A 24,187-nucleotide genomic window follows, 5' to 3' on the forward strand; every position below is an offset into this window, starting at 1 on the left:
TCGACAACAGTTGGCATTTGGCAACATAGTCAAAACAGACAATGGTCCTCCTTCAGCTTGTATTTCTCACAATTTGCTGCCCATTTAGGTTTTCATCATCAGAAAATCACACCTTACTGGTCTCAAGCCAATGGAGAAGTAGAAAGATTCATGAGAACTCTCAAGAAAGTGTTTCAAATTTCAGACGCTGGGAGACAGAACATCAAACAAGAACTGCATAGATTTCTGTGGAATTACAGAGCAACTCCTCATAGCACATAGTCATCCCATGTACACCAAGCTGCCACATGTTCCCATGATGCTGGAGGCTCATGTTAACAATCAGTGCAGAGATGCAGCATCAAAACAACAAATACAATGCAGAACTGTGTAGGCATGTCAGACAGCCTACTCTTACCACGGGGGATTATGTTTTTGTGAAGAACTTACAACCACAAAACAAGTCTTCTCCACTACGTTTGCATTTGCCTAATTGCACTACTAATGTGAAAGGAACTATGGTCACTGACCAATAGAGCAACATAAGATCACTCAAAACGTCTCATTTCAAACAACTGAATTTATCTTCTCAATTACAGGGCACTGACTGGGAAGAGCTGAATGCAAATGTATCCCAGAACAATACAGTGGATCCTGCATCGTCCATGCCCAATGAGCATGGGGTTGCTGAGAATGAGACTCTCAGATACCCACATCATGTGTACTGCAGATGTCCAGAGTGTTTCAAAGACTATGTCCTAGATTGAAACTTTTTGGTCTGTTTTGAGAACTTGATGCCATATGATATGGTATTGTGAGCTTTTTAGAGTTAGTTTTTATGAGGTTAATAATTGGGATTGGAATGAATGATAGATAACCTTTTTCTTTTAAGGAAAAAGTGAGGGATGCAGTGTTTAGCAATCCAGTTCATGTTGTCTTATAGCTAGCTAATGTATGAGCTAATCCAGGCCAAATTTTGCAGGAGATCCAGGGAACCAATTACTCCTTTCTAGAAAGTTGCTCAGTAATGATGGTCTTGCCATTGCTACAGTCCCAGTCCCAGAGGCAGCAGGAACATAAGAGCCCTTCTGGATCAGGCCCAATACCTATCTAGTCCAGCATCCTGTTTCACACAGTGGCCCAACAGATGCCTCTGGGAAGCAAACAGGCAAGAGCTGAGGATAAGCCCTCTCGGCTGCTGTTGCTCCCCTGCAACTTGTATTTAGAGGCATCTTGCCTCTTAGGCTGGAGGCAGCCTATGGTCCTCAGACTAGTAGCCATTTACAGACTTGTTCTCCAAGAATTTATCTAAGCCCTTCTTAAAGCCATCCAGGCTAGTGGCTGTCACCACATCTTGTGGCAGAGAAATCCATAGGTTAATTAGGCACTGTGTGGAAAAAGTACTTCCTTTTGTCAGTCCTAAATTTCTTGGCAATCAGTTTCATGGAATGACCCCTCGTTCTAGTGTTATGCATGAGAGAGAGAAATTTATCTCTCTCCGCTCTCTCTAATCCATGATGGACTAGCTAGATGGACCAATGGTCTGACACAGTATAAGGGAGCTTCCTAGTTCCTATATTCCTAAATTAACTGCTATCTGGCCTGTTCCCTACTGGTTAGCTTTAATCTTGCATTCAGCTTGCACAAAAGCACTGTCCCAGGTCTTTATATTAAACTAATATTATGTTCTCTTTTCTATACTGCCTGTCTGCTGCCTGACAAGCTGTGCAAGCTATTTACAGTTGAGAATGCAGCCTTTCCCTCTGCCACTGGCAATGACTCCTTTGCAAGATTCAGGCATGGACAGGCGAGCATGTTAAGTTCTTCAGCATTTTATGGGTTTCAAACAAGTATCCTTCTCAATAGCTAGTTGTGTTAATTTGGTAGCTGAAGTAATGAACCTCAGGAAACATCAACTTCTAGAAGTCTTCAGTATCATATGGCATATAGAAAAATATGCCCCTTTAAATACATGGGCATATTTTGTTGTCTGTGGTGCCCAGATCACATTTCTTGTTGCCCTCCTCTTGGTGTGCTCACAGTCTTGTTGATCCCAATCATGAGATGTTAAGGCTTGTAGAGTGTGTGTGTGTGTGTGTGTGTGTGTGAAAGAGGTCTTTTTTTTTACAATATGTTGTTGCTAAACTAGTAGATCACTGTAGTTCTTTTTAGTTCAACCAGCATATCATTCTCAAAATTAGAAAGCAATGTAAATGACTTTAAGTTCATTGGTTTTAAAATAAAATGTCATACCTTTAGGGACAGAGGTTAATTTTGCTTCTGCAATTCTGATATGATAAACTGTCACACCTTCAAAAGCACCAGGTTCTATACCATCATTGTCAAGAGGATTTGCGCTCATCTCTGCCAAGAAAGAGAGTACTTTTTATAAGGGTTGGGGTTGTTGACTTCTGGAGTTGGTGGGATTGCAATTTAAGTCCCTCTCTCCTCCCCAGAGTGATTCCCAGACCAAGTTGAGCCCCAGCACTTCCCATGTAGCCATACCACGTGGCATAAGTTCTTGAATTTGTGCAATTTCTTTTTCAGGGAAACACAGCTGTTACCCCAAACCAAAACAAATACATCAAAGCTTCTAAAATGTCAGGGAACACTTGCTCATGGTTGCATGCAGTTCTTTCAAAAACTTCATTCAACCTTTCAAAAAACAAACATTCCCCTAAAATGGAAAGAACTAATTATTTCAGCCACATGAACAAGAATGACTGTCTAATTTGAACCAGGACCCTTTAGAGCTTAGCATCAAAACTTACTTTCAAAGCCTTGGAAATGTGAAGTCATAACCTCTGGCCATGTGCAGAAAACCTTTCATCACTGAGTAATCAAAACCAGACTCCATATGACTGTGATTAGGACAAATATCTTCTAGGTTGGGTCAGGGTGTCTAGCATCAACAGACTTGATTCACACTTTTTACTGGCTCTCAAACAGAGCCATGAGAAAGCCAGGCAACAGAAGTTGGTCCTTAGCTTTCTACCACAACCAAGCTTGTTTGCAGTGTGTGTGAATTGTATCAACCCATTCTCTCATATCCAGAGTCTTGGGCCATTTCCCTACTTTTTTCTTAATGTGACAGCACAGTACTCTTTTCCCCCACCCCCAAAATGAAACTGTGCAAGCTTCTAAGGCACCCTTTAAATTATAAACTAACAGACTCAGGAGTTCTTAGGAACATTTTCTCAGTATCTGCATCCATGTGGAAATAGGGGTCTGACTGCTCAACCACCTTGGGATTGTTTTAATGAAAGATGGTATATACATTTAACAATAAAATAACAATAAAAAATAAAATATGCAATGGAGAGAAGGGAAGTGGAGTTGAAAAGCTCAGCCAGGCTGAGACAAAGCCTAAAATGCAGTTCTCTCAGGCTTAAAAAAGGGAGCTGGGTGACCCATGTGATGACTCCAGCTCTCTGCCTCATCTCTCTGTGGACAAAGAGGCAGCCACACAATAAATCTCTCACACAGCTCTAGTGAGCAAGTTATGGGCCCTCAGTGGGTCTGTTTTCTCCCAGCCCTATGCACAACTACTGCATTTTGCCTTTGCTGGGTAGAGGAGAAGCAAACAGATAGTAAACAAGGAATCAATAGACAACCTGCAAAGTCTGGACTAGGAGAAAAGTGACCCACTACTACAAGATTCTTGTCTGGCTACATCATTGAAAGAGAGAATGCAGCCTGAGTCATCACATGACTCACTTCACAAGTATGCTTCATTCTGTTTTGAGTTTGAGCTGAAGATTAATTGAAGAGAACAAATAAGTAAGGAAATGTGATGACTCAAGCTGCATTCACTCTTTCCAGGTTCCCTTAACCTCAACTAAACACCGGGTTAAAAAGTGGGGCTTGGCAAATGGGCAGCTCTGGGACCGATCTCACTCCTGGCATTTCCCAGGTGCGGCCTAACACAGGCTGGGCTGCGCTAGCCTAGGTTAGGCCGCGCATGTGAATACCCTCTTAGTGGCTGGCATTTTATGCAGGTTTACATCAATAGAAGTAGGCCTACAAGACTACAAAAAAGCTGGAGCTTTACAGTGCTCCAACCTTGTTCTGCATCCCAGGGGCTGATGAGTCTGGTTTTCATTTCTCTCCTCTCCCTGCAAAAGCCTTTTTCGCTTCCAGGAACATGTTCATGAGGGCTGCGCAGCCCTCATTCATTCTTTTATAAAACAACAAGAAGCTGTTATAGGTATTGGAAAGTGCAGTGGAGCTGATCTTTTCTCCAACTTCCTTTTTGTTCTTTGTTTTGTTCTTGAAAAATAATTATTTTTAAATTGAAGAATTTAAGTGTTTATTATCTACTTCTAGACATATTGAAACATAATTTATACGTTCTCAATCAGACAGTGTCCATTGCCAAAATTCCATGGCCCCACCTCTAGTATGCAGACAACTCTGCATCTAGGCTCTGCTTGCTACCCACCCAAAGTAGGAGTTATAACTATTATGTGATGTTTGTTTTAAATGATAAATCACAGCTATATTATGCACCAATCCAGATCAGGACCATATCAGAGGGAGGGCAGCCTTAACTCTTTATCTGCACCATGGTCCCAATCCAGATTGGGACTGCAGCAGGGGCAAAGGGTTAAGGCTTCCCTCATTACATTCTATATCAAGGGTCCATGCAGTGGCTCTTTACATCTTTAAAAAAACCCACCAAAATGCAGGCCTTGATAACATAATCAGCTTTGTCTAGTTTAGTTCTTAGAAAGAAACTAAGTTTTTGATTAGATGATTAGTATGACTACTTGAGAGTTAGCACCTCCCCTTCCCTCAATTCCTTTATATTACCAATGGCTCTACTTGTCCACTGGTGTTGTACAACAGCTTGATATAAGTAACACACTTACCTAGAACATGTAAAGACTTCATTCCTTTAAATGCTTCTTTGTGTATCTTTTTAACCTTGTTATCGTGAATTCTTATTTCTGCTAAACTTTTTGGTAGATTTGCCGGAATCTCAGTTAAATGGTTATGGGACAGGTAGAGGCGCCGCAACTTCTTTGTGGATTGAAAGGCTTTGGGGTGGATCTTGGTTATTTTGTTGTTGTTCAATGCAAGTGCCTAGGCAAAATGTAAAATGATGAAGTTTAAAAATGTACCCACACTAGGGGAGTGTTGTGTTTCTTAAAAACTGCATGTTATTGTTCATATTGGATTTAGAAAGATTAAGGGTTTTTTTTAAAACCCTGCATGTTTTACATAAAAATACCAGTATCAGTCCATTGCGTGTTTGGTTTTCAAATTTAGAGGAAGGACAAATAAGAAGTGTGGGAAATCAGTAAGGACTTCAGAATGGGAAAAGTAATTAGCATTACTTAAATGACTTTTGCAGCCCAAGTCTGTGCATAGTTTTTCTCAAAATATAAGCTCACTGTGTTCAGCTGAGATAACTCCCAAGTAAGTAAGTGTAGGAATACAGTTTTAATTGGTGAGATTTAACATAGAAAATGCAACTGTTTTTTATTGCTTTCCTGATTAGACACCAGAAAAAATATTACCATATTTTCATTTCTCTCAGCTTAGCTATTAAAGGCCCAAAGGAATAATTTAGATTTGAAGATCAGGATGCTATCTTATGACCATACATGGTCAAAGATTTAGTTAGCAAAATATATATATTCTGTAATGAGTCAAGACTTTTCTATTCGAGAAAATTCACCGGGCTATTTTATTCATTTATAATCTAAGCCAACGGAAAGTTAGCCATTACATTATGTATAACCATTAAAATGCAGGCAAATTCAATACACAAAAAGATGGATAAAGAATATTTTGACATATGAGGCTTCTGTACTTCAACATGAAATTGAGTAATATGTTCTGAGAAAATTGGTTCATTAGATAATTAGCCTACATACAGTTGGCAGCATCCAGGCCTTTAATGGAACTGTGCGCCATCAGCAGAAGGTCCTTTGTGGAGGGGAAAGGCCCCTTAGTGAATGCAGTTCTTCCATGAATGGAAGGAGCTTCCACTAATGAATCATCATGCTGTTAAAGGTCTGGGTCTACTGAATTATACAAAAACAAGAAGTTTCAACCTAGTGGTAGACTGAAATTTTGTTCTTCTTTGTTATAGGTTGGTATGAAATTATCAGCAAGGATGATGTATACCTAAATATATTTTTGTAACTTTTTAGCTAATTCTATCTATCTATCTATCAACCAGTAGTATGATAGGCTGTCATAATCTTTGATCCAGAGTTGGGAAGTAAACTTACATAAAGTGATGCAAGTCCTTTAAGATCACTTTCCTTGACCTCTCTAATTTTGTTGTTTTGAAGGTCTATCATGCGAGTATCATGAGGAATATTCCTTGGTATTGAAGTCAAACCTATATATTAGGAATAATAAAACATAAAAATGTATCTCAAATCAAAATGGCATTTAACATCAAGTACTTACATTACATCACCACCTAGAGTCTTTGGAGGAGGCGGTATATAAGAAGATTTTAATAAATAAATAAATAAATAAAATGATGTTTTAGTTCTGCAATGAGTTTCATGTCGTCTGCTGCCTCATATACTTAATCTGCTGCTGCTTCATCTATGTAATTTCCAATTTGGTATGGAATTTTATTTTTAGAAATATCAACTGTGAAAACACATTAACTCTCTGTTACCAATGTCGAACATTTATTTTTAAAGTGTTTTTTTTTTCCAATGAGCACAGAACTATCTCCCAATCCTTGAAATTAAAGTCTAGGCATACAACTGAAAGTGAAACTGATTTGCATGTTTTTCAGAACAAAATTAATCGCATGATAAGTCTGGACTCCAGAAAGGCCTGTGCGCATGTGTAAAGTACTTTCACGTGCCTGGGGTACATGTGTGCTAATTTCCAATTTCTGCAGCAGCTCTTGGCTTCGTAGGGTTCTTAGCCTTTTGAAGGTAGCTCTTTGGGTACAGGTGGGACTCCAGTAGGAAGGAGATGGCTGAAAATCTCCAGTATGTGCCTGGATAATGGTGTGTAACCCTTGATAAATTACTGGAGCTCTATATACATAAATTGCTTGTTAATTATATTTTTCTTCAATGTTGGTTTCCAAAAATCTTCATCTGTATCTCCAAGTACTGTCACACATTCACTGGGACCTCCACAATTTCTTCTTTCAATTTCAGTTCTTCATGGTGTTCAAAAGGTTCCTCACCTTTCAGCATTTGGGGTGGGGGTGGGGAGGGCATTAGAAGCCAAGCAGGCACATTTTGTGTGACTTTTTGAATCTAGCCTATGCTATCCACCTATATAGATTAGGTTTTTGCTCAAGGCTGAAAAATGCAGGGAAGTCCTCATAGGGCAACTACTTAAGAGGCCCCGATTCATGAAAGTACCTTCCAACATTCAGAAATTCAGGATACTCAAAGTTCACCCCATTCAATCACCTCACTTTTGCTTTGGAGGGGTTCAGATGGATGTATCAGTTGCCTAGAGGTGAGTCAATTTTGCTAGTGTATGTAGGCATTTAGTGTTGTTTTTACTTTAAAAATGTCTGTCCTCCTTCTAGGGCAGTCCAATCTTTGCTGGATTTAATTTAATTTGCTTCCTGGTGAGCCATACTACAGTTCTTGAAAATAACTATTCTGAGTACATTTTCCCCTCTAATTTTTACTGGAACCTTATTAAAATATATAAATGGAATTGGAGTCCATGGCTAATTATTGAGAATCTTGGGGGCCCATAGGTGCAATCCCCCCTTGAACTAGGGTATTTGAAATTGCTATCAACATAGAATTATAATAATCAAAACAATGTTAAAGCAACATAATAAAATACTACAATAATAGAATCAGCAGTTAAAACAGATTATTGGCTGACATGCCATGCAGCATACCATGGACACTGCTAAGAGTGCATAGTTATGCAAACTATGCTGTTGCTGTTGCATAAGACCATAATTGTGCTATTATGCAAAATTGTGCTTGTACAATTCTATGGCCATAGTGCAGCATAAGCACGATTGTGCAGTTTTATGTATTGCCACAAGAGCACTTTTGTGAAACAATGTTGATGTTGTTTTAGGCACCCACAGCAGTGTCAGTGGTGTAGAACTATCCAAGGTACACTTCTGTACATGCTAGTCATTCCACAGCCTCACCATCACTCCTCTTTAGAAAGCCAGGTCATCATCCAACACCAGAAACTGACTGTCTCGGGTAACTTCTTGTTTTTGGAGTACAACTCTCATCATGCCCAGCTTCAGTGACTGAAGTCTGGGGATGGTTGGAATTGTCCAGAAATAAGAAGTTATCCAAGACTGGAGACTAGGCAGACAGACCTCCCCTACAAAGGGCATTCCCGAATGTCATTGCCACAGCTGAAAAGGCATTATATCAAAGGTTTTGTGGTGCATAATGTTAACTACAGGAGAACCTTGTTATCCACGGATTCGTGTATCTGTGGTTGAGTAAAAGACACCCGACCTTGGCATATGTGTGAAAAAAGAGGGGGGAAATATGTGGACCTCACGTATCCATGGGTCAGAGGAGTGGCTGGAAATGACCACAGAGGTCATTTCTGGCCACCATTTTGTTCGACGGAGCCACAAAATGGCTTTGTTTATGTTCTAAAAAGGAGAAAAATAAGCCATTTCTGTCTGATTTTTGGTCGATTGGAGGCATTCCGGGACACAGCACGACTCGGGGGGGGGGAGTAAAGCAGGGTAAGGAGCTCCCCCCTCACACCGGGAACCTAACCCCCACAAACTCATTGCTTTCATGTCTCTATATTCGCAGTTTCCATATCCGTGGCTGCAGCCGGGAACAAAACCCCTGCAAATATCGAGGACCACCTGTATTTTGGTACTTCGACAGAATCAAGGAAACAATAAAACAATATTATTCTGGTTCTCAAAAGCTTCTTTTCCCAGTTACTTGGAGCTGGTAAAAGATCATTTAAAAGCCTGCATGGAGCGTTTGCCAATCTTGGTAGACTATATTGGCTAGACAGGCCTTGTTAAAATTATGCAGTGTTATTAACTGCATTCAAAATATGAAACTATAAGCTTGTGAATTGCTTCTGTGATGGGGAAAAAACCACTTATAATAAATGAGAGTAGAATTCTGTAAACTATATGAACTTTCTTGTGAAAAAATAGTACGCATTGCTTCTAGAGAAGCTCAAGCAGTTTTTGCACCATGGAGCTTTCTGCATAAAGTAGCAGTACTTGTACCAAAGTAGAAGTACCAAAATAGTTAATATGATGGTGCACCTGTGCCCACCATTCCTCAATCTATTCTTGCAGATTGAGGAACCCTCCAGAATGATATGGCAAGCAGGGCTGCAGCAGCAGGAGGACTTGGCAAAAATCAGGGGGAAGTGCCTTGTGAGCCCCTGGTGGTGCAGTGGTAAAACCGCCGCCCTGTAACCAGAAGGTTACAAGTTTGATCCTGACCAGTGGCTCAAGGTTGACTCAGCCTTCCATCCTTCCGAGGTTGGTAAAATGAGTACCCAGAATGTTGGGGGCAATATGCTAAATCATTGTAAACTGCTTAGAGAGCTCCGGCTATAAAGCGGTATATAAATGTAAGTGCTATTGCTATTGCTATTGTGCAGACTTTCTGCTCATGTGTAAGGCACCTTTGAGACCAACACTATAGACCTTTTCAGACATTTTTAAAAGGTGGGGGAGACATTGTGCTCATGCACAATGAGCACACCCCAAATTCCTACCATAGTGCTGACATGCTCAAAAAGCCTTACCTTCCATGCTTTCTGTGCTTATGATGTTTGTCTGAAGAGACAAATGATGTAAGCATGAAGGAGATTGTTTCTGTAAATGGAAGGCTCTGGTGTCTAATGTCATTCATGTTTTACCAGATCTAATTGGCAGATGGCACCAGAGGGATGGAGGTCTACTTCCATGGCTGGCACCACAGGTGGGCCAAGTTGGGCATAGGCTCTGTAGTGCACATCTGCCTGTGAGGGCCCACCAATGACCAGCTGACCACTTTGCAACTGGTGGCAAGCACAAGTTGATTCATGCCACTTTTGACCACTATTGGGCACCCACCCCCATTGGCCAATAGGAGCTTCCTGCAGAGGAGGAGGATGTTCCCATTGGCCAATTGCCAATGAGGAAGGTGAGAGAAGGAGGAGCCGTCATGAGAGTCAAGGCTTGTGCAGCTGCATTTTCTTCCATGCTCCTCAGTGGCCAGTAGGCTTTCTTCCAGACTCCTGTGTCATTGCAGTGGCCTGTGAGAGAGACCATTGGCCTAAGTGTGAATTGCTGCTAATGGGCTTGGCTTTGGCTTCTCTTTGTCCCCACCTTGAGTGGCAGCAACCCCTTCCTGCTCCCCACCACTGAAAGGCCTTGGCAATGGCTCCCCTTAATTCCCATTCTCCAAGGATTGGAGCAAGGAGTCTTTGCCAAAAATAACCTCTGCAATCCACTCTCTGAGGATGAAGGGGGAAAGAAGTGGAGTTGTTTCTATTGCTGTCCAGTAAGCCACTGGAGGTGTCGCCAGGGTGCCTTTGGGGTACAGAGACGTAGGGCCTTGTTTTACCCCAGGCCCAGTGCATCTTGGCACCAGTCCTGTCTGCTTGGGAGGTGTTTTTTTGTTGTTGTTTTTAAAATGTGAAACTAAGGTGGAGCTGTCTTTGTTCTGGGTTTTTACTTGATGACTGTGTAGAAGACGCATCGCTCAGCTAGAGTTTATACAGGGTACTGAGGGCTTAGAGGCCAACCCTTCAGTGCCATATTGAATTGTTTAATGTAGCTTAAATAAATGATGTTTATTGTTAAGCAATGGAAAAAGATGAACTAGTTTATATAATCATTGCATTTGTTCTTTTTAATTACCAAATGTTTTCCTTCTTCTTTTCTTATTAAGATATTTCATGTAGTAATATTTTTCCCAAGGTATGAGGATCCACTCCTGGTTTACAAAGAAACTGTCTAAGGTGCTTGGTTGCATACTTTTTTGGTAAGAGCTTTATGCCAGGTTTGCAAGTATGACCCCTTGGACTGTAGCAGACAGAAAAGAACTGTGTTAAAGCCACTTATTTACCATGATTTGCATTTATTTTTGTGGTCTCCAGGGAGCCCAAATATCTTGGTGGTAATAGCTATTGAAATAGTCCTTGCTAACAAGTTAAATTGCTGATGGGCTTGGACTGAACCTCTGCCTCTTGTACAGATGCACTTCTGGGCTAAAGGCAGTAGAGAGAAACAGTTACAGACTGACATCCAGACTAAAGTGCTGGTACTTTTAATGCTGCAGTGATACTACAGAGGAGGGTTGATTTTCGTCTGTCTCCCTTACCCTCTGAATTAGACTGTGACTCCCAACAAATATGTCCTTGAGGGTTGCACAGTGCAGCATTAGCAGTATCAACACTTCATTAATCTGGATGTTGGCCACAATTTCCAAATAGTTCTACCTCACAAGTATATATATAGGTATGAATAAGTATGAGTAATTCATAATTATATGCAAACATAGTTTTAATTTAAATAAAGTACAGATTTTAGCCTTAGCCTTACCCAGATCAGAACAGTGAACAACTTTTGAGTAGCATTGACATCCAAAGGGACATACTGGAAATATGTCAAAGGGTATTATGGGTGTCCTGGTTGGAAATAGAGAATTGTCATCGTCCTTGTCGTCATCGTCATCATCATCATCGTCGTCGTCATCCATGTCTTCCATATCCATAAGCATCATGTTCTTAAATGTGAAGTATGAAGGGCTTATGAAAGGCTTAGCAGAGCACAAAGCCAAGAGGAATAAGAGCATATATTCACTCATGTCTTCAGAGCATGGACTCCTAGAATAAAATGTAATTTAGTCAGTGAAACATGGAAATTTTTACCATCAAATTTAAAATTTCGGTTAGTATTGCTTCATACCAATGTTTAAAGAGGCTCTGCCCAGACCCTCTGTATGGGGCGGTTTATAAATGTAAATAATAATAATAGTAATAATAATTAATAATGCCCCCAGTGAGGCGTGGTTGTGGGGCTTGCGTGCTCTGAGGAAGGTGAGAGCTATGCCAGAGGTCCAACCATACTGGACAGGTCTCACCAGAGGAGCCAGACGAAGAGTGCTTCTCCCATCAACAATATGGTGAGATGTAACTTTAATAAATCTATACCAGATCGGTCGTCGCCCGGGTCAACAAGGACCGCGCCAGGTGCTAGGTGCTATAGTCCCTGGACATCTGGTGGCAAGTGGGCAACAGGACTCAGGATCTTCAGTTGAGCAACCAGGGCTGGAGACTGCAAGATTACTGGAAGAAACGTCGCTTAACCGAAAAAAATATACAAAAAACGCCAACAAGGAAATAATGATCTGCTATTACGAGTCTAGTCCAACTAGAAGAGGTTATTTAAAAAGAATGTACCAAATTTGGAAAGAGAAGCATCCAGATACAGAAATAACAGAACAAAGGCTAGCAGACCAGAGAAGATTCATAATAAGAAATAAAGTATTCACAGGAGTTGAGCTGGAAGAACTGCAAAGAGCAACACAGGCTCAAGACATGGAAGAAGAATTACCACCAACTGAAGAAGTTGCTCAGGCGCAGGTGGAGGAGGTGTTGGAAACAGAGGATACCACTGTTGCTGAACTGTTTCAAAATAAAAACCAGACAACCTCCCCTTTGCCTTCACCTCAAAAACCTGAATGCCATTTAACAGAAGAGCAACAAGAACTAAAGCAAAAGATAATTGAGCACATGAACCAAACAACCACCAGGGTTCGACTTCCAGCTCTAAAAACAGTTGCCAAAAAACAACTTGCTCAAGCATTAAAAGATGTCAATGCTGCACTTGCAGAAATAACAAACAATAATTTTCAAGAAACAAACCAACTAATGTACAGTGCAGCAACAATGACAACACAAGAGCTCGGATATAAGATCAGTGGACCTGTAAAAAAAGAAAGTAGTACATCACCTAAATGGAAGATTAGATTAGAAAATAAAATCTCCAGGCTTAGATCAGATGCTAGTAAACTGAAAGATATGAAAGACAAGAAGCTGAAAAATGAAAACACCAAACAGTATCTGATCCAATAATACCACCTAGATTCAAGGAAAATTAGAGAAGTCCTGGAAATAATAAAGCAGCAAATAACAGCAGTGTCAAAGAAGATTAGCAGATATGAAGCCAGAATTACACAACACACACAGGCAGACTCTCCAATTCCAGTCGAATCAGAGACGTTTCTACCAAAGCATAGAAGGAGAAACTGCAAGAAATGTAGAAACACCAAATAAAGAAGAAACAGTGCAATTCTGGGGGAAATTATGGGACAATCCAATAGATTATAATAAAAAAGCAGGCTGGATGAAAGAGGTCAAAAAATGTAACCAACAAATGCAAGATCTAATAATAACACCAGAATTAACAAGTAAAAGAGCAAAGAAAATTAAAAATTGGACTGCACCAGGCGACAATGAACTGCATGGCTTTTTGGCTCAAACACCTAACAAGCCTTTATAAACAACTATCAAAACAGTTCAATCACATTTTGCAAGGAGGTGATATTGAACAATGGCTAACAACTGGGAAAACTATCTCATAATGAAAGACCCAGCAAAAGGTGCAGCTCCAAGTAATTATAGACATATAACCTGCCTGCCAACCATGTTCAAATTATTAACTGGAATAATAGCAGATGAAGTAATGTAACACTTATTAACTAACAAACAGCTTCCAGTTGAACAGAAAGGAAATTGTCCGAACACCAGAGGCACAAAAGACTAGCTGCTGATTGACAAAATGATTTTAGAAAATTGCAAGAGAAGAAAAACCAATCTAAGTGTTGCATGGATTGACTACAAGAAAGCCTTTGATTCATTGCCTCACACATGGATACTAAAATGTTTAGAAACAACTGGTGTCAGCAAAAACATTCAGATATTTATTTAAAAAGCAATGAGCATGTGGGGTACACAGTTAACAATCAATGGTGAGACACTTGGACCAAACATCTAAAACATCAAGTAAAATAAACCATCTGCTGTACATGAACGATCTGAAGTTGTATGGAAAGTCCCAGTCAGAAATCGAATCACTGCTAAACACTGTCCGTATATTCAGTAGCGATAAGAGCAATGGAGTTTGGACTAGACAAGTGTGCTGCATTAATAATGAACAGAGGAAAAATAAGAAAAACAGAAGGAATAGAACTGCCCAATGGAAGCAAGATCAAGAACCTGGAAGAGAAAGAACATTACAAATACTTGGGCATTCTCCAGGCTGATAACATTGCACACACTGAAGTTAAAAGAAAAATTGGAAGTGAATACATCAGGAGAGTTAGAAAAATCCTCAAGTCCAAACTCAATGGCGGGAACACCATACAAGCCATAAACACCTAGGCTATACCTGTTATCAGATACACTGCAGGAATAATAGACTGGACCCAGGCAGAGCTTGAGACGCTAGATCATAAGACCAGGAAAATCATGACCATCAATCATGCTCTGCACCCCTGCAGTGATGTCGATAGGCTATACCTCCCTCGCAGCTCAGGTGGAAGAGGAATGCTGCAAGTCCATCAAACAGTAGAGGAGGAGAAAAGAGGCCTTGAAGAATATATCAAGGACAGTGAAGAAGATGCACTTCAAATGGTCAATAACGCGTAACTATTCAACACCAATGAAAGAAAGCAGGCCTACAAAAAAGAACAAGTCAAGAACCGAGCAGAAAAATGGAGAAATAAGCCCCTGCATGGTCAATATTTGCACAATGTAAGTGGAAAATCAGACATCACCAAGACCTGGCAATGGCTTAAGAATGGCAACTTGAAGAAACAAACAAACAGAGGGTTTAATACTGGCTGCACAAGAACAGGCACTAAGAACAAATGCAATAAGTGCAAAAGTAGACAAATCAACAACAAACAGCAAGTGCCGCCTTTGTAAAGAAGCAGATGAAAGAGTGGACCACCTAATCAGCTGTTGTAAAAAGATCGCACAGACTGACTACAAACAAAGGCATGACAAGGTAGCAGGGATGATACACTGGAACATCTGCAAAAAATACAAGCTACCTGTAGCCAAAAATTGGTGGGACCATACAATTGAAAAAGTTGTAGAAAATGAAGATGCAAAAATATTATGGGACTTCCGACTACAAACAGACAAACATCTGCCACACAATACACCAGATATAATTGTAGTCGAGAAGAAAGAAAAAACAAGTCAAAATAATCGACATAGCAATACCAGGGGATAGCAGAATAGAAGAAAAAGAAATAGAAAAAATCACCAAATACAAAGATCTACAAATTGAAATTGAAAGGCTGTGGCAGAAAAAGACCCAAATCATCCCAGTGGTAATTGGCGCCCTGGGTGCAATTCCAAAAGACCTAGAAGAGCATCTCAACACCATAGGGGCCACAGAAATCACCATCAGCCAATTACAAAAAGCAACTTTACTGGGAACAGCCGATATTCTGCGACGATATCTTTAATAACCAACAGTATTGATGATAAAATTCAGCCATCCCAGGTCCTTGGGAAGTACTCGATGTCTGTATAAAACAAACCAGTCAATAACACCTGTCTGACTGTGTAAACAAGAAATAATAATGTCAATATTAGCTTATTTGGAGATCCAGCTTGTTAGATGGGTTGCTATTGGTTTGTGTTTTTCATTGCTTTTTTTGGCAATAATCTGGAACTACATAATTTATTCTATGTGTTTGAAGTCACAATAAAAATGTGATGGGTTCAAATATATATCGTCAATAATATTTGTCTGTACTTAGGAAGCTGAAGATTTAGAAGCTGAGAAACAAACTTGGGCTGTTGAGTAGGGCTAGAAAGGATTACAAGAGCTTATAGCAGTTCCTGTCTGCTATACAGTGCCTGATAACTGCAGGCATAGAAGCAAGGTAGTTGAAAGGTAATGTCACTCTTCTTTTTCCCTGCAACTACAAGCACACTTGAAAACTGAGAGAAGGGAGGAGTATGGGAAAGATTTTGATTGGTGAGGTTAGAATATTATGAACATATTCCCCAGGATGCAAGATTTCTTTTAAGGGGCCTCCCAGTTAGCAAGAAAACTGCTACTATTTATATACTATTACTGCTACCTCAGTTGAGAAGGCCCTCACATGGCTACCTGTTGCACTGGTAGCAGAGTAACATGGAGCTAAACCTCAGAAGTTGAACTGAGTCAAGGGTAACATATGGCAAGATATAAGTACCCAGGGCCAAAGCCATTAAGGGCTTTAAAGGTGGCTAGCTGAACCCGCACAGACCATCTGTGTGCTAGTGCACTCAGCCTCTCCCCCACCCCACACTCGTCATTCAGCCCCCTGCCAAACCTCCCCCCGTTTCTTAAGCCACCACATGGCTGTGGAGAGGACAGGCAACGATGGGGCACAGGCGGCGGAGATGGTGGTGAAAGCTCTTTCCAAGGGCTCACCAGGGTGGATGTGAAAGCCCCGCCCCCGCATTTTCATTGGTGGCAGCTGCAGCAGTGGTGGGCTTGCCACATATGGCCTTAGTGTATTAGATAGATAGATAGATAGATAGATAGATAGATAGATAGATAGATAGATAGATAGGATAACCAACTGCTTGAATCAAATCTGGAACCATACAGCTAGGCCAATACAGGTCAAACACAATGAGAATTATATGCTCCGTCTGACCTGTTCCCGACAATAATTTGGCAGCAGCATTTGACTGACCTAAAGTTTCTGGACACATTTTAACAGTACTCCCATATTATAGTAGACTGGATTTGAGGTTATCAGAGTATGGAGTGATTCTCGCGATCTCCAAGAGTGGCGGGGTGGCGGGGGGAGGCAGAGAAGGCTCCAAAAAGCTTCTCTTCCCCTCAGACGATTAAGGGATTGGTGGTGGGAGCGCGCTCCATACTCCCACACGGGCAGCCCTGCTCCATGAAGCATGGAGCAGGGTGGAGGGATCTGGGGCTGGAACTTGTTCTTCTGGCCTTCGTGAATCCCACAATGCAACATGCAACACGTGCATTGCGTTGTGGGATTCCTCCAAGAAACGGGTGCTCTAGGTGCCCATTCTGTGTGCAGCCAGGCTGGAATCAGCCTGTGCTTGCACACAAGCAAGTAGCTAGAGGTAAGGGAGCGCTTGCTACTTTAACCTCAGCTACAGGTGAAACTCAGAAAATTAGAATATCATGCAAAAGTCCATTAATTTCAGTAATGCAAATTAAAAGTGAAACTGATATATGAGACAGATGCATTACATGCAAAGCGAGATAAGTCAAGCCTTAATCTGTTATAATTGTGATGATCATGGCGTACAGCTCATGAAAACCCCAAATCCACAATCTCAGAAAATTAGAATATTACATGGAACCAAGAAGACAAGGATTGAAGAATAGAACAATATCGGACCTCTGAAAAGTATACAGTGTACTGTGCTTGATTGGCCAGCAAACTCGCCTGACCTGACCTCATAGAGAATCTATGGGGCATTGCCAAGAGAAGGATGAGAGACATGAGACCAAACAATGCAGAATTGCTGAAGGCCGCTAATGAAGCATCCTTGTCTTCCATAATACCTCATCAGTGCCACAGGCTGATAGCATCCATGCCACGCCGCATTGAGGCAGTAATTGCTGCAAAAGGGGCCCAAACCAAGTACTGAATACATATGCATGCTTATACTTTTCAGAGGTCCGATATTGTTCTATTCTACAATCCTTGTCTTATTGGTTCCATGTAATATTCTAATTTTCTGGGATTGTGGATTTGGGGTTTTCATGAGCTGTACGCCATGATCATCACAATTATAACAAATTAAGGCTTGACTTATCTCGCTTTGCATGTAATGCGTCTGTCTCATATATCAGTTTCACCTTTTAATATGCATTACTGAAATTAATGGACTTTTGCACGATATTCTAATTTTCCGAGTTTCACCTGTAATAGCTAGGGTAAATAATGAGGCTAGGCAGTGCTGTCCCACTGGTATCGGGCCCAATCCCAGCGGTTGTCAAGCGCAGCCTAATCCAGGTCCTAATCTGGGCTGTACATGAGAAGAGCCTCTATGAATGACTTTGGCCAGGTCCATTTTCTTCAGGGAAGAGGTGGTGAGGAAGAGAATAGTTGGCGGACCAGTCAAGCTGGTAACATGCACCTGACTCACTGCTGCCACCTGAGAATCTAGAAGCAATGTTGGATCAAGTAGCATCTATAACAGGATCAAGTGACATCTATGACAGCATCTATAACAATTGCCATCATCTCCAGCCACAATTTATTATTGGGATAATGGGAGTTATAGTTCAGCAACAGCTGAAGAGCCAAGGTTGCCTATCCTGATCTATAAGCTGCAAGCCTGCTTCTTAAGTGGGAGTTCAACCCCATCCAAAGTAGACTGTACATCTATCCTGAACAAAATTGATCCCTTGACCAGCAGTACTACTCCCTTATCTAGATTAATTTTCTGTTTCTACTCCCACTTCCAATCCCTTTGTGCCACGAGACATCAGGATGCCCATTACCCCCTTACTATCCAATGAAAGTGAGAGGAAAAGCTAGATGTCATCAGCATGTTGATTACTCCTTAGCCTAGAACTCTGGACAACTTCACACAATCATGTCTCCTTTCTTGAGAGGTCTTGTGGTAGCAAGCATGACTTGTCCCCTTAGCTAAGCAGGGTCCACCCTGGTTGCATATGAATGGGAGACGATGTGTGAGCACTGCAAGATATTCCCCTCAGGGGATGGAGCCGCTCTGGGAAGAGCAGAAGGTTCCAAGTTCCCTCCCTGGCATCTCCAAGATAGGGCTGAGAGAGATTCCTTCCTGCAACCTTGGAGAAGCTGCTGCCAGTCTGTGAAGACAACCCTGAGCTAGATGGTCCTATGGTCTGACTCAGTATATGGCAGCTTCCTATGTTCCTATGTCATGTTCCTAAAGGGTATAAAGAAAAGTCCATTTACCTTCCTCTCCACCATGTCCATCACTAAGTCCAGTAATTTTGTCTAGTGTCCATTTTCTGACTCCCAGGTTCTCAGGCTGGCAGCTAGATCCAATTTGGTAAGGTTTGCTATAGGTCTTCTGAGACCTTCTCCCTAATAAAATGAGAGCCACCTAAATATGGTGCCCTCTTCTGCTTTTTCTGTAAGGTGCTTGAGAAGGGTCCACCCCCCGCATGGGGTGTCACTGACTTCCATCTGGAAATATTCAAAGCAAGTTGATTGTTTATCACCTAATTAAGTGCCTTCTATTTCTTTTTGCAATTTTGGCATCCTCTTAATTACAAGGACTTTGCTACTGGTTCATTTGACATTTTTTTCAGCTGGTAGAAAAGTAAATGTATTTATGTGAAGCTGTACTGAGTCAACTATTTTCTAGTTATGCCTTGCTCTTTTTGAGATTTCATCTGTCATGTTTCTTTTGTACTACAAATTCTGGATGTTCTTATTCTGAATGATTGATTTTCTGTGGGCTACATTACTAGATAATGGATGATTAATATAAGCCTGTAAAAATAAGAGATGCTGTACTAATGATATTTCTAGCCAACCCTTACAACTTGAATGTAAAGTCAATATATAATTCAAAACTAAAAGTGAAGAATAATTCAGATATGGGTATTCTGGTACCCAGTGAGAAAAGAAGACAGGAGATTTTGGGAATTCACTGCTATACTGAGTTCTCTACATGTTATTATCTAATCTGGCACTGTGTAGTGTATAATTATTTGAAGTTTGTAAATAAGAATATAGTGTGTGAAGGTTAGCTTAGTATAATGCTCTTTTTAATCTGGATTGGTGCTGTTTCCAATATTTTGTAAGTACAGTATGCACCTGTCAAGAGGTATGCAAACATAATAAAGGAAAGTTAGCATATGTTTCCCAGAAAAGAAATGCATTTACAAAACTGCAGAAGTGTGTTCTCTTTGAAGTGTGTTTGTGAGAGCCATGAGTTTTTCTTATGTTGTGTTTCTAAGTATCTTGAGAGATCTATATGCACTTCAAAAAGTAATATTGGAAGCCATGCTCTGTGAATCCAGACACGTGTTCAGGGAGGGTCCCAGCAGTGCTCCATAGCTGCTCTCCAGTCAGAAATGGGTGTGAATGGTTGCTTGGCAATATTGAAATTGTGATGGAATCCAGAGCTCTTGCTGAACAAGTAATGTGAAAACTGCAAAGGGAGGGAATTCCATGAGTCGTTCATAGTCCACTGAATCTCTCAGTACTTGTTCCTGAGCTGTGTCAGCTTTGCCCATCTCAGGGTGTATACAGCTACATGCCAGCATTTGGAAATAACCCCTACAGGGAGCCACCATCCTGTTCTATATTCATAGTTGCTTTATCATCTATGTTAAAATGACAGAGTTTAGTGGCACTTTAATGGCTAAAATCTTTGTTGTGGCATAAGCTTTTTGTAATCAAAACCTACTTAGTCAGCTGCCTCTAATTCCATCCCCCTCTTCCTCTGCTGAAGCAATTGTGACATATTCTCTGGGATTCTGTATTCTTTGGCAGTAGCAAATCAGAAGAGTCTTCTGCGGAACTTGTAAAGCCAAATATCTTGGACTTTACATTACAGTAGATATGAAGTGCAGGCAGCTAAATAAACAGACTGTTGGCTATTACTGCAGTAGCTTAGCTGCCTGAAAATGTTCCCAGGCTTCTGTTTAAGTTAAAACAGAAGTTACAGTAGGTTTTATCCAGCAAAGATGTACAGTCATTATAACTCAATATATTTCCATGGGTTTATGGGTTGACATATACTGTACTCTGTCTCGCTATGTCCCTGAAAGAGCTGGTATCCTTCCTCTTTTGCTCTGATACGATGTCCAGTATTACCCTTGAGAACATGGATTTCATTTCATCTGCTTTAAGGCCATTCCACACAACATGCAGATACAAACTCGGATTTGCTACTGAGTGTACGGCAGTCAATCATGGCTCTCTGATGAGTGTACCAGTATGATATGTATTTGCAACCACATCTTACACTTGTTGGTGTACCTTTTTAAAACTTCTGAGATATATATCTAAACATGTAATCATTATTTTGGTTCTTAAAGTCTGTAATGTATCTGCCAAAACTTAACTGTTCCTAAATATACTTTGAATGACAGCCAAATATACAAAAAATCAAGGCATTGCTTTGAACCAAATAGCTGTTAAATGGAATAATATTACCTAATTTCGGAATATTTCTCATAGGAAAAAAATTCTTCAGAGGTCAAACTTTCTGTGTGCTATAAAAATGTGCTGTTGACATAGGCAGACTTACTTTCTTAACAGTAGGGAAAATTGTCTTAATTAAGCCCACTAGTCCTATGGATTAAAACTTTGAGAATTTTTTTTTTGGCACAGGAAATAATTATTTTAGTGAAGGGGGAAAATGTTAGTTCATGCTGCCAACTTGGCCAGAAGTATGTTGTTACTTCTATAATTAACTCTACATCAGAGAGAGCTGAGTTAGGTTTATTTGAGACACTGAACATATTTTGCCTCCAGTATATCTAAAATATAAAATAGAGGTCCAAATGTCTTTTCTGCCTAGTTGTTGCCAACTAAAGTTCTTTCTTTAAAAGCATAAGTGTATAGGGTTAAAAATCCTGTCAAGTCACAGCTTCACATGTAGAAACTAAAGGTCACAATGGAACCTTTATGAGGGCAAATATAATTTAATACATGGAAAACCTGAGAAATTAAGTGACTTTCCCAAGATGATTATTTTACTGTTAATAACCAAAATGTTATACTGAATATGGCATGGTGCTACACAATTTATTCATATTAGAACACTGTTCTTTTAAAAATAAAATTACTCAACTGAGATTAGAACACAGCCATTTTTTTCCATTTAATATTTAGTACAATAGTCAATGCTGTTTCTTATATATTATATATTAAAATGTTGCCAAGGCAATTGTATTTTACATAACAAAGAACTTGGCATTAACTTCTAAGCAAGCCATACACTGCACTATAGTACTCAAGGTGCAAACAAAATGATACAATCCACAGGAGGGAAGGTATCTCAGTCATATTAAAACAACGGATTGTTCTACAGAGTGTATTAACATCCACTGGTTTATATGCAATACCTTCAATAAGCACCACTCATTTGCCTAGTGGCTAAATACCAGTTTCAGAATACTGCACTTGTTTTCATGACAGTGCTAACACTTTTAGTGGAGAACCCTCTAAAATGTTAAAAGGCATATTTTAAAACACTGCTGTCATCACTAGTCTGAAGTGGAATGCCTACAGTTTGTCTCTACATAATTTAAATAACCCAACAAAATACTGGTTTCCTTGTGGACAAGCATGAATCTGTGTATTCACTAGTAACCCCAAATTACTAGTGAACCCTGCCCCCCATGGAGTCCATAAAAAGAAAATAAGTATTCTAAGCAGTGAATCTATAACTAGTTCAGCATCTATTGACCATTTGTACTTTCTCCCAAAGAACAGGATTCATTTTAAGCTTTTTGTGCTTATGCCCTTTGATAAAATAACATAATTTCCCAAGGTACAAAGGTGACTATACTTGCAGAGTTGTTAACTGCTGTTAGAAATACATGGCATAACACTAGAAATTCAGGCAATTTTTAAAAATGCAGAGACCTGCTTTTAACTTGGAAGGCATTTTTGAACAGACTTCATCTGCTTAAAACATCAGACACAACATCCTTTATATTGCTTCATGTTTTTACAAACTTTTGGTGGACAATGAATTTTTCAAACATCTTTTTATAGTTAGTGGTAGGAATTTAATATGTGTTTAGGAATATGGCTGAGCAAAAATGTTGTTAAAAGTCCATAAATCTTGATAGGATGGTATTATTTCCTGTCATATAAAATTGCAACTGTTCTGTGCTAGTCTAGTTCAGAAGGTATGATTTTTATTTCATTTCTTGTTCACATGGTCTAGCATAAAAGCATTTTAACTTCAGGAAATAGTCTTCTAATATTTACATTAAAATTCTGAGCAGTAATTAGTTAACTTGTATTAATAATGTAATGATAAGCACAGTGCTGAAATAGGATCTTTCCTACATTAGAAGGTTTACATATTATAAAAAGTTATTTTTAAAAAACATACCTTGTAAGTTTTTGTCAAGTCCTTCTAAATACCTTATTTCACCTGAGAATCTTATTTCCAGTTCTTTATTACTCAGGACTCTGGTTCAAGTCTGTAAATTGAACAGTAAATAATAATTTAAAACACTTAAGTTCCAGCTCCTCCTGGCACTCTGGGTGATACTTGAATAAACTGCTTCTGGAGATTAGTCCATCTCAGTACTGAAGAATGATGCTAAGAAAACTTGTTACTACTCATGTGTTTTTCATCACTGCCTGTATCACAGCCAAAACTTCTAGCAACTCTAGACATCTAAGCAAAAAACATGGTTAAATTTGAATCTTAATAATAGATGGCACAAAGCCAATGCAAGTCCCATATGGCTCATTCAAGTCAATGTTAGCTACACAAGCACACACCTCATTAAAATAATTATTCAATATGCCATTTCTTACACAAATGAAGAGGTCTGTATCTGACTACCAAAAACATTCCATGTTTTGTTTTAAATGAGATCTTTAAGGTGCTAGTAACCAAAGGAAAATGCGTTAAAAAGTAAACTGTAGTTTCAAGGCTATCTTCTTAATTTAAACCTCTACACTTGTGGCTCTAAAGCAGTAAATCAGTACCCACTGGAGTATCCATATCCTCCTCAAATGTAACTAGTCAAAGTTACTCACTGAATAGGATTCTGACCCATCGGAGGAACAAAGAGAAAAGCATGCTGTTCACACTCACATTTTAGTCAACATGGATGAAGTCAGGCCATCCAACTGAACCATTCAATTGTTTTAAGGGGTCAGCATGTATTTGGTTCTTCTGTCATCAGCCTTTCACATGCTTCTTCGGATTGGTTGAAAACTTACTGGCTCAGATCTTGTGAACTATGTGACTAGATCTTCATGTTCAAAGAGGTTTTGAGCTTGTGTTACTAGAATAATAGCCCTCATGCCACATAGCAAACCACTTTTGAAATTTGGGAGACTTCCAAAAACAGTTTGTGGTGAGACTTAGGGGTTTGTCCTCTGTTCAAAAGGAAAAAGTGAAGAATCCCATTCAGCATGTCTAATGGTTAGGGCATGCCAAAAATAGCTTTTTGGATCTCAGCCAGTGTCTGTGGAGTGGAATGCGTGTTGGATCTTTCATGGAAGTTATTTCCATGCAGATCTTCTGATGGGATTGTTGG

The 24,187-nt window shown here is 39.9% G+C and overlaps 2 protein-coding genes across 3 annotated transcripts in view; one reads left to right on the plus strand and one right to left on the minus strand.

Moving 5' to 3' along the window:
- Positions 1–23,485, minus strand: part of ASPN (asporin) — a 37,054-nt gene extending 13,569 nt beyond the window's left edge. The window contains exons 1-6 of one of the 2 annotated variants that reach the window (XM_053301078.1): positions 23,457–23,485; positions 23,023–23,113; positions 11,486–11,769; positions 6,222–6,334; positions 4,851–5,064; positions 2,233–2,343 (exon numbers count right to left, since the gene is read on the minus strand). In XM_053301078.1, the coding sequence (XP_053157053.1) occupies positions 2,233–2,343; positions 4,851–5,064; positions 6,222–6,334; positions 11,486–11,750 (703 nt within the window). In that variant the 5' untranslated portion in view covers positions 11,751–11,769; positions 23,023–23,113; positions 23,457–23,485. Of the gene's footprint in view, positions 1–2,232; positions 2,344–4,850; positions 5,065–6,221; positions 6,335–11,485; positions 11,770–23,022; positions 23,203–23,456 lie in introns of those variants that run through there. The other variant, XM_053301077.1, reaches the window with a different exon arrangement.
- The window catches only part of CENPP (centromere protein P), a 281,077-nt gene that overhangs the window by 147,129 nt on the left and 109,761 nt on the right, over positions 1–24,187 (plus strand). The gene's annotated exons all lie outside the window — the stretch shown is intronic.

Source organism: Hemicordylus capensis, chromosome 2 (genome assembly GCF_027244095.1).
Source record: "Hemicordylus capensis ecotype Gifberg chromosome 2, rHemCap1.1.pri, whole genome shotgun sequence".
In the NCBI taxonomy this organism is placed as follows: Eukaryota; Metazoa; Chordata; class Lepidosauria; order Squamata; family Cordylidae; genus Hemicordylus; species Hemicordylus capensis.